At 37.1% G+C, this 10573-nt stretch overlaps 2 protein-coding genes across 2 annotated transcripts in view; both read right to left on the bottom strand.

Moving 5' to 3' along the window:
- LOC113677216 (vesicular inhibitory amino acid transporter) overlaps positions 1-4353 on the bottom strand; it is a 5891-nt gene extending 1538 nt beyond the window's left edge. Inside the window, exons 1-2 of the mRNA XM_027193982.2 lie at positions 4240-4353; positions 1-804 (exon numbers count right to left, since the gene is read on the bottom strand). The exon at positions 1-804 is cut by the window's left edge and continues 1538 nt beyond it. Coding sequence (XP_027049783.2) covers positions 1-799 — 799 coding nt within the window. The 5' untranslated portion in view covers positions 800-804; positions 4240-4353. The remainder of the gene's footprint in view (positions 805-4239) is intronic.
- A 759-nt stretch (positions 4354-5112) lies between these two features.
- On the bottom strand, positions 5113-10513 carry LOC113677275 (zinc finger protein 593). Its single transcript, XM_027194062.2, has 3 exons — positions 10089-10513; positions 5855-5917; positions 5113-5319 (listed from the first exon to the last, which is right to left on the bottom strand). The coding sequence occupies exons 1-3, from the start codon at positions 10280-10282 to the stop codon at positions 5163-5165; spliced, it is 414 nt and encodes a 137-aa protein (XP_027049863.2). The 5' UTR covers positions 10283-10513; the 3' UTR covers positions 5113-5162.
- Positions 10514-10573: the final 60 nt, after the last annotated feature.

Raw genomic sequence — 10573 nt, 5'->3', positions numbered from 1 at the left:
CGGCCATACTTTTCTCCACGGAAGGTACAATGGGGGCTGAACCGTAGCTGAACATAATTATCCCCAGAGAGATGAGGAACCCTTGCGTGTCCCAGAACAAGAGCTCTTTGGGGTTCCACTGGGAACGATGCGTAACCCCATACCAAAAAATGACCGCTGCAGTTCCAAGTAAAGCTGCGATTCCAATGACGCTGAGCCAAGCAATCTGCGAGAGAGACTTAAGAAATGTCGACGGAAGAACCACAACGGCTGCAATGCACGTCCAGTTGACAACGGTCAAGGGCAATGAAGGGAAAGCCGATGCCATCAGAGAGCCGCAAACAATTAGGTAGGATGTTGCGATGACAGTTAAATCAAAACATTGAATAGCAACTATCATAGTCCCACCAAATCTCGGCCACATTTCTTTTCCGATTTCATTCCAAGAAGAGCGCACGCGCATGCGTCTATGGAGATTGTCTTTCTTGTAAAGACATTCGATCAGTATTTTCGCAGTGAACCAATAGATAAAGGGCATGATAATAAACGCAGCGATCCCTGCAATGCCACCTTCGGCGATAGCGAATGGAAGTGCTAAAAAGCCAACTCCTTCGATAAAGTTGATAATGTTCAGGGTTGCCTTCCACACAGAAGCGCCGCGTCCTTTTGGCGATACGGCGATTAGCGGCGTCTCTTCTGTCATACAAGTTGCGACAAATACACCAAAGGTCAAGTCATCATAGCCTTCTACGGGGTTCGCTTTTTCCTCGTCTGAGGACTGATAAGAGGAATTCAAGGGCGCAGCAGCGAAAATCTCCATTGATGCTGAAAGCAGGAAGATATATTTAATCAATTATTTAGCTTATTAGAAGTCTGAGCATGCGTGGTTCTGTAACCCTGTGATAGCTTTGTAACAGTGCGGTTAAGGGGAAACTAGCTGCAGAGCGTATCACGCTTAGTGGAAGGCACCATAGCTTGCAAGTAGACCTTCACTAAAATCACCGCAACACGAACGTTTCTCCGCCCGCGAGTAACTTTTAGTCTTCTTTACTTAACGCCCTCAGCTTCATTTCTGCTAAAAATGGGTTCTGCCTGCTCTCGGACTAAGTCTGCCTCCTATTCTGATCAACTGATCGACTGATCGACTCTGATTCTCTAATTTTGATCGACTGTTCAACTCTGATTCTCTAAATGTGATCGACTGACTACGGCTGTGAATCACAATTGAACTGACTATGGAAGATTAAACATTTGTTGTCAAAGCAATAGCCCGAACACTTTCATCAGAATCTCGAAAAGGAACAACAAAGTACCTTATGCCTCCGATCAAACAACCAGTCTTCGACTTCGAAAGCCAAAACAAAGAAGTTTACTGTGGGTCTAAGGCGGAGTCAAAAGACAAACTAACAAGACAGTCAAAATCAGGAATCTCATCGTGATGGCTAAAGCCCAAACAACTCTGGACTTAGAATTCAAATCTTAACTAAATGCTGGATATAAACAAATCACCAAATCATAATTTACTATAGCCAAACACTTCATAACAGCTTGCGGATTATATTACCGCGGAAACGAACGGTCTAATAATTATGTTAGTTCTCAATAATTTATTTTTTCGAAGTTGAGAAGTTCGTGGCTCTAGAGGGAGTTTGAATGAATAATAGTGATGCCTCGTTCTATGGAAAGTGTCCATGGATTTTCTTGCCATCTGTAAGGTTTTCAAGCAGTTTTCACCCAGGCTTAAGCTTCCTGTGAACAGCAATTAACAAGGCCGAAAATTTCACTTGTTATACACGACAGTAAATAGGATGTCAACAACCAATCTTGAACAAAACTATGAACAGAATCAGACTCAGACAGAGCATTCAAACAGTACGTTACGCCCCACTAAAAACAATAACCCGAGCATCTGAAATCAAACCAAGTCATGCGAACATGAGAGCTAGAAAAGAAGTGCAACCTAGAACGTGCGATCGCACTCAAGAAAACACCTTTTGCAGTAGAACTGAGATTTGCAGCACTTTTTGATAAATTGCCCGAATACGATCACCAGCGGGCAGTCGAAAGTCTTCATCCACATCGGAAATGGTGACATGGCGCGGAATCGGATTCATATGTTTGTGCAAAGATTTCTAGGATTTCCTCAGGGCAAACATTGCAAGTTGTTGAAAAGAAATTTATGGAGAAAGGTTGTTTCGACGTCCAAAAAACGATCTTGGAGAGAGATCAACGCTTTTTCGCCGTAGTTTTATCATAAATGGATTTAGATGATATTGATGCGCGGGAGAGTAAGTTTTTGTTAACATTACCACGAAATATGTTAGAAAATATACCGATTCACTTCTCTCCTTGCGTTAGGTCTGTAATATAATTGTGAAATCATTATCCTGTGATGGTCTCGACGTATTACAAAATTAGCCTTAAATAGCACGGATATAACTTTTCAGTTGTATTTTTGTATGTACAGCCTGTTCTCATACTTGTTAACGTTTCAAATAAACATTACGATGTCTGAAAATGTACCTCCTCAAAGGAGAGAGGTCGTCGCTGTTGCTCTTTGGAAAGATGAAATAAGCGATGAAAAACAAAAGGAAATCCCGAGGCCAAGTGATAATTTGACGAGAAAAATCAAAAGGTTTTTGAGCTACCACTTATTTTCTCGAACTCCAAGAGGGATCTTGTCAGGAAAAGCAAGATTACGGGAACTCCGGCAGAAATATGGACGTATATATATTTAGTTGAGTATCGCTCTTTAAGCGACCCATTCGTACCTACTCATCGTCGCATCAGAAAGGGTTCAGTTTTGAGCCGATTATCAACGCTGGTTCGTCCTTATTCATTGAACATAACAAAGAGGCAATGTATGTGTTTAATCACTTAAATATGTCATGATAATATTTAGTGCTTAAGCACGGCATATGATAAAAAAGGAATGGACCATTGGACCCTTAGACTATTTTTAAAACTATTTTTGGACTATTTTTTGGACCATTTTTTGGACCATTTTATTGGGGGAGGTAGACCATTAGGACTTAGAGAGGGGTGGGATGCAGTCTGTCACTACTCAGGAAGGGGTGGGAGGCAAGCTATTAGTTCGCAGGGAGGGGTGGGAGGTGGTTGTATTAGTAATTGCTACTGATTAATGGAGTTTTTAGTGGATCATACAATTTATTTTGAGCGGTTTTTGGACTGACTATTTTTTATGTCAGAATTTTTGCGCTGGGTCGTATCGTCTCTTTATTTTTTTTTTCATACGAATGCGAAACTGGCACTTAAACACTCGACTAAAATTGTTATTGGAAATTTTGCTGATTCTCGTTTTCGATCCTCCACTGTTGGGTCACGCGTGTGCCTTTTAAGTCGACTTATGCCAGCGCTTAATGATACTCACTGGCTAGCATGAATCATCCACCAGTTGCTTCGCGTTTCCCTCTGTGAATAAAGTATACTATTACTAAATTTATCTCCCTTCCTTTTGTCATTGATCTTATCACACGAAAGAGATGACGGAATTTCCGGTCTTTAGTATTCGTTTATCGTTTACACCATTACTATAAAAACATTGTTGGTAGTGTCGTACAAAGCAATCTTCTCTCTTTTCAGATACACAGCTATGACTTAACAGAAGTAAATAAGACTGAAAAGACTTTATTAATAAGTTTTTCATGGCGATTTAAAACTGATATTTCTAAAGCTCGAGATCAATACGCGATGTTCATTACGCAATGTCCATTACGCGATGTCTATTACGCGATGTCAATTACACTAAACTCTAGCACATGGAGAGAAGTAATCGCCAGATTTCACTGTATATTTCACGGTTGATTAAACAAGTCACTAGATTACACTCACGATATTTATTTTCAATAAATTGTCGAACATGAGGCTCAAATTAAATACAGTAATCAAGAAAACCATGCTACAGACATAAAGCCTCTGGTCACGAAAATTACCAACTTCTTGGTTGCGTAACATTACGCAACATTATCGTACGATCGCATGCACGGAACTCTCTTCATAGCGAACTTAACAGCCAAATCTTTTCACAATTTTGGGTATAACACAGTTTATACATATTCAAGGAAGTTTTTTTTAATGTTCTATCGTTTTCGTAAGAAGAGCAATATCAATTTCTGGCATTTCTGATGTTTACATTTTGGAACCAGTAGCACATTTAGTTCCTTCCTTAATAGAAACTATTATAATAGAAGAACTGTTGTCAAGGAGATGCGATTCATATCCAAATTGAATGGGACTTACCTTGCAGTTAATTTTCACAGCTGGCTGGATTTATAGGGTTGTGATTGTATCACAACATCTTTTCTTCGCCGTTCAATGACAACTGATACTCTGAGTAACAAGGGTGTCAATGACGTAAGAAACCTTTGTAAGTTTCTTAATATGGCCGTGTTGATAAATACATGTACAATTTTCTTTTTTGTCTCCTCAAAGCACATCTCAAGTTACCAGTGGTCAATGAGGGCAGGAACTTTTTTCTGCCTTCACCTCGGTATAAAAATATTTTTCGTACGATAAATTTCCTAATAATTCATCGCAATTTTTTTGGTTTCTCTGCCCCTCTTTGCTGCAATTTTATCCCGTAAACTGTTCGTGATTTTTTGTATCACCGATATTTCCACAAGCTCCACACGGTCGCTTTACATTAATAATGTTTTAGTGATGATTTGCTTGACTTCAATCGAATTCGTGATATACTGAAAAATTTCGCTCAAACGTTGAACCCACAATTGTTTATATTTTTTCATCCATCACTGAAATTGAGAAATAAAAGGGGGAAGCAACAAAGATTGATTGATTGTTATTTTTTGGTTGCCTGTGATGGCCCTATCAAGACAAAAAAATGATGCAAAATTGTGAAAAGGTGTAATGCACAAATTATCATACATATCGGGGGGGGGGAGGGGAGGGGGTAAAGAGGGGAACATTGCTGCAAACACCTTTCTTCATCTACAGTAGAGTTCTTTTCCCTAACGTTTACACCTAAAGATTTCCACCATTTTCTCTTATATTGATGTATAGGCATGACAAAAGTAAACCACAGTCAAATGTGATTTTCACATTTTCTTTCATTTGCAGCAACAGAAGAAAATAGTAACACAGATTGCACACATGTAGAAATATCAGAAATTTATTTTTAGCATCACTTCATCATCACTGCGTGATTAGGTGCCAGCACTTCCCACTCTTTCTGTGTTTGTCATTTCCTCATCTTCATTGACTGGTAACAGAGGTTTGGTTGATGTGAGTGTGTATGATCCCATTCCTGCAGCTCTCTCTGCTTCTTCTGTTGTGTAAGGCACTTCTCTTAACATTTTCACTCTAAAAATATGTAAGTAAAAAAAATACAGTAAGTAAATAAGTATTTGTGTTACAATATAGCTACACCTCATAAAAAGTAAGCCAGTACAGTACATGAAAATGTCAAAAGGCTCTGCATTAAAAAAAAGAAAAAACAAAAAAACAAAAGGGACCTGCTTGGACACTCTCAAATGAACCTGAGAAGAAGCCCTCTAAGGAGTAAAATAATAAATAAATAACATAAATTATTTCCTTTCGTATGCTGGCTGACCTTTTTCAAATATCACAAAACTTTTTCCAATGCTAGCATTACAACCCTCATTGCAAAATGCACGTCTGACTGCGCATAAACCATATCTGTATTGTAATAATATTAATTTCATAAGACCAAAAAAAATTTGATAGACATGCACTTGACTGATTCAATTAATAGTTGTCATCCCTTTAAAACTTAAGACCCTTAAAAATGAGAAATCAGTCCTACTATTGACTTCTACTTCCACACAGCCACCAATCATGTGAAAAAAATATGTAAGGTTGAAGATAGGTAACCTACTTTTTCCTATGAACTCTAGATCTCATGTGATCTTTCAGGGCTTTTTCTTCAACAAAGTATCTTCTAAAGACCAAAAAAAAAAGAAGAACTGTTAGTTCCTTGCAATTTCAAAATAATCAGAGAAGTCTGACAAAGCTAAGTAAATGCATTAGTGAGAAGTTCTTCAGTAATTTCTGATATAACAAAACTTGGGTTTTTGTTGATAAAATGGGCTGTAGCAGAGTGTCATTGCACAATCAAGTTGTCATTAGAAGAGGGATTCTTCTATGCACATTTTAAATTTTCTTTTTCAGTTTAAAGTAGGTTTTGTTTCACTCTTTGGTGCTCACTGATAATGACCTCTTCAAATATTTGCCCTTTATTTCTCACATACAATCATACATTTTATTAAGTCTCAGATTTACAGACTGAGGTTAGACTGTTAATGCTAATATCTTTCAGCTAACTATTGGGATACCTAACCATATTGCTATAAATAATCAAAAAGTAAAAAACTAACTACCTACATTGTAACTACCAGTAATTACTAATTTACCGACTCAAATAATAAAGCAATATAAGTATAGTAAAATATAAAATATTATAAATTTTACCCAATTAAACTTTAATTAGGTATCAGCTGATAACAAGAATTAAGGAAAAATCAGAATTAGTGCAGTCTAAGTTGCAAAGGGAGTTGCAGGATTTACTATCAAACAACTGAGGGAGCTGAAGCTTTAAGGATTTTTAAAAGACTCAGACTTAAAACAGAAAATCTTCTTAAAAAAGAAATAGGTTCTTCAAACAAAAAAAAACTTTTAAACCAGCAGTACTCTAAGATAAATTATAATAAAGTTCGGATATAATGTGCGCTGTCATTGGTTGAAAGAGTGTGCTCTATGAGAGTATAGAGCATAGAACTGAGCTACAGCTGTCATGCCATCTACCGATTGTACTATGTTCGAGCTTTTCTGGGACTTCTTTTTAGCTTTTTTCCAATAATTGAAAGTGAAATTTCGGAACTGAAGCGAGCTGGCAAGTAGCAACAAAAAAATTAAACAAAGGTTTGTAAACATACCAGGCACCATCCTCAAAGGAAAAACAAAATAAACATTCCGAGTTTTAAAGATTTTCACGCTCAGTTAGATTGCAAGCTTATGTACAGTAATAAAATCAAACACAGCTAACACTCGTATATTATATAAAGTTCAGTGTTCAAAAACAAAACAGAACAAAACAGAAATGATGAAAAATATAACCAAACTGGCATAATTGTTAAAATTCATACTAATCATGATGGTGTCTGAGTGAATATGATCATGCTAAGTTCATCGCGGCTTGCTCATCATGGTGATCTCTGGTCATCACAGTAAAGCAAGCCTCAGAAACTACATCAGCCGCCTTTCGAGTGAAAAATAAGAGCTTGCTCTGATATCCTTTCCGATATGTTGAGTGGCAATTCACATTAGTCACTGCAGCTGAGTTTTGCTGTATTAGAGACTTAAAAACTTCAGGCAAAAGTGTTAAATTTGACTTGCTGAACTATTTTAGTTTGTAACTATCGTAGAATGTGAACTTTGATGGTTTTTGAACTTTGATGGTTTGACACTTTTGACAGCTTTAGTCTTGTAAAGCCAATCAGATTATTTGAACCATTCTAACAGGGATTCTGATTGGCTTATTGTAGCGTGCTTTATGAGAGTATAGAGCATGCTGACGACATTGTTGTTCGCTTTGGAAATAAAGTTTGTTTTGAAAATTGAAAGTAATGCTTGGGGAATTTAATGGATTCTTTATTATAAAACAAATAGAGAAGCCTTGACTGTGCTCTGTTCTGTTATAAAGCACTTAGGAAGCGGCTAAAGCACTCAAAAAGAGGGAAGAAACACTTGACTACGTCTCGTGTTTCTCCCTACACTTCTTTCGTGCTCTAGCCGTTTCCTGCGTGCTTTATAACAGAACAGAGCACAGTCAAGGCTTCTCTATTTGTTAATTAGGTACCATGGGAAAATAACTTTGGTCTTATGGCAAGTTGAACATCTTTCCTTTTCGTAAAAGTGTCCAGGAACCGGGCACCCCAAATTTCTCTGATGAGAGAGCACATCTTTATAGAATTCAGTAGTGAAGCAAAATGCTTTTCTTTGTTTGTTCCTTTTACTATCTGGGCCACCAGCACAATAAAGGCAATTTCGAAAAAAAAAAAAAAATGGACAAACATTCCACTAGGCGAAGTTTTCCCACATCTCTCTCAATTTCCAAAATGTTTGAATTCCTTCTTTGAATAAAAAATGAGAAAACTGCTATGAGCAAAAAATTAAATAGTATCCACTGAAACATTACCAATCACAGTTTCAGAGATAAGAACTTCTGTTAAAACACTTCCCCCTCCAAACCAACCTCTCCTAGCAACACCATTTTTGTGAGACTTTTGTTTCATACAACAAGGCATTCCACACAGTAGAACATTCCACCATTATGCAATTTCACCATTCCATCATTCCATCAATTAGGATTTCCCTTTTAAATTCAAGTATTTCTAATAATGCTCTTTTCGGCAGTATTTTCTGATTGAAATGGCAAAATCTTCTCTCTTTAAATAAATAAAATTTTTCTCGAAAGTTTCTATGATGTGCAGATTAAACATATTTAGATATTTCTGAAAGGAAAAGTCTTGATTTCAACAAAGGCCATTGTGAAATTTTTTGGAGATGTTTATCATCTTTTGCAATGTTACGGCACAAACTGAGAAAATTATATTCAAACAATAACATGATCTCTCTTCAAAGAAAAATTAAGATGGTTACCAATGAGAACTACAAAGGTACTATGAAATGAATAATAAGTCTCATTGTGTCAAAGTCAGGTGAAGCTCAGCTTCTATTTAACAAATAGAGAAGCCTTATATCTGTGCTCTGTTCTGCAGCTAGAGCGTGAAAGAAGTGTAGGGAAAACATGAGTAGTAGTCAAGTGCTTCTCCCCCCTTCTGGAGTGGTGAACAGTGTTCTACAATAAGTCAATCTACAATATGTCAAGTGTACTCCAATAAGCCAATCAGTAAATCAGTATCCTTACTGGAATGGTTCAAATAATCTAATTGGCTGTACTAAATCTAAAGCTGTCAAAAATGTCAAACCATCAAAGTTCACATTCTGTAATAGTTTACAAACTTAATACTTCAGCAGGTTGAATTTAACTCTTTCACCTGAAGCCTTTTAGTCTCTAATACAGAATCTGAAAGTGAAATGTTCAATTAAATCAATAGTTTACTAACTTAATAGTTCAGCAGGTTGAATTTAACTCTTTAGCCTGAAGCCTTTTAGTCTCTGCTACAGAATCTGGAAGTGAAACATTCAGTGACATCTGGCCAAATTGTGGCTCATAAAAACATGCAAGTTTTTTTCACATGAAAATTAGAAAACAAAGTATTTAAGCATCTGTTTTATGAATGAACAACAGCCAAATTTACCAGAATATGAAGACTGCTCGGGATGACAGCACTGTCAAACTTGGCTGCAGTGTCTGATGCAGCCTTCCACTCAATGCCTCGGAAAGGATATCAGAGCAAGCTCTTAGTTGTTCTCTCAATGCTATAACCGGAGATCGCCATGATGAGTTAGCCACATTGGACCTCGATCAGCATGACATTGTCATGATTAGTATGAGTTTTAACAGTTACGCCAGTTTGGTTGTATTTTTCATCATTCCTTTTCTGTTTTGGTTTTGAACACGAAACTATATACACCACACAAATGTCAGCTGTGTTTGATTTTTATTACCCTAAGTAAGCTTGCAATCTAACTGAGTGTGAAAACCTTTAAAACTTGGACTGTTCATTTCATTTACTCTTTGAGGATTTTCGTCTCTGCTCATGTTATAACAACGTCAATTATGGTGTTTGGCATGTTTATAAACCTTTGTTTGGTTCTTCTGTTGCTATTTGTCGACTTGCCTGTTTCAACATTTCACTTTAAATTAAAGAAACAAAACTAGGGAAAAGTCCTGGAGAAAGTCGGACATAGGACAATTTGGCAGATGGCGTGACAGCTTGAGCTCGATCAGCTCTATGCTCGATACTCTCATATAGCACGCTCTTTCAACCAGCGCGCACTATATCTGAACTTTAATATAATGTTACTTAACATCACTCATAACATCTATGGCTTCACCTCCTATAAGGAGGCAGTAGCCACAAAAATAATAGGTCTCCCTATATTGCAATTATAATTAAGGCAACATCCATTATAAAGATACTTACGCGCATTGTATACAGTAATATTGTCCAGCACCTGGTAAATCCATGTCACACTCTTGTGATTTTAATTTAGCAGCATTCTTTGGTTGCATGTCCTCGTGAATTTGGTCCAAGTCCTTTGTTCGCCTTCTGGTTCGATACTTTTTCTTTAGATGTTTGTCGTTCTTGTGCATTCGTTTTCTCCGCAAGCGGCCCATATTTAAAAATCTTTCGTGACGTGAGATTCCGATAAAATCAACGATGGAACTGTAAAACAAATGAGAAGAATATCGTTGCGCAAATTACGGATGTGTTTAAGATGGCCGACGAGCGTGGAATATTCCAGGCGTTCCTTAAAAGATGAGGTAAACTGGGAAAGTGAGAAAATATCTGTCTAGGGTCACGCTGGGAATGGGCTAACATATGAAATAGAAAAATAAAACATACAACCGATTCTCTATTTGAAGAAATCGAAATAAAATTGATTTTAGAATATTTAGATTCACAAT

This window comes from Pocillopora damicornis, chromosome 2 (genome assembly GCF_964200805.1).
Source record: "Pocillopora damicornis chromosome 2, jaPocDami1.2, whole genome shotgun sequence".
Lineage (NCBI taxonomy): Eukaryota > Metazoa > Cnidaria > Anthozoa > Scleractinia > Pocilloporidae > Pocillopora > Pocillopora damicornis.
Note: the sequence above shows the minus strand (reverse complement) of the source record. Positions and strands in the feature narration are given on the sequence as shown.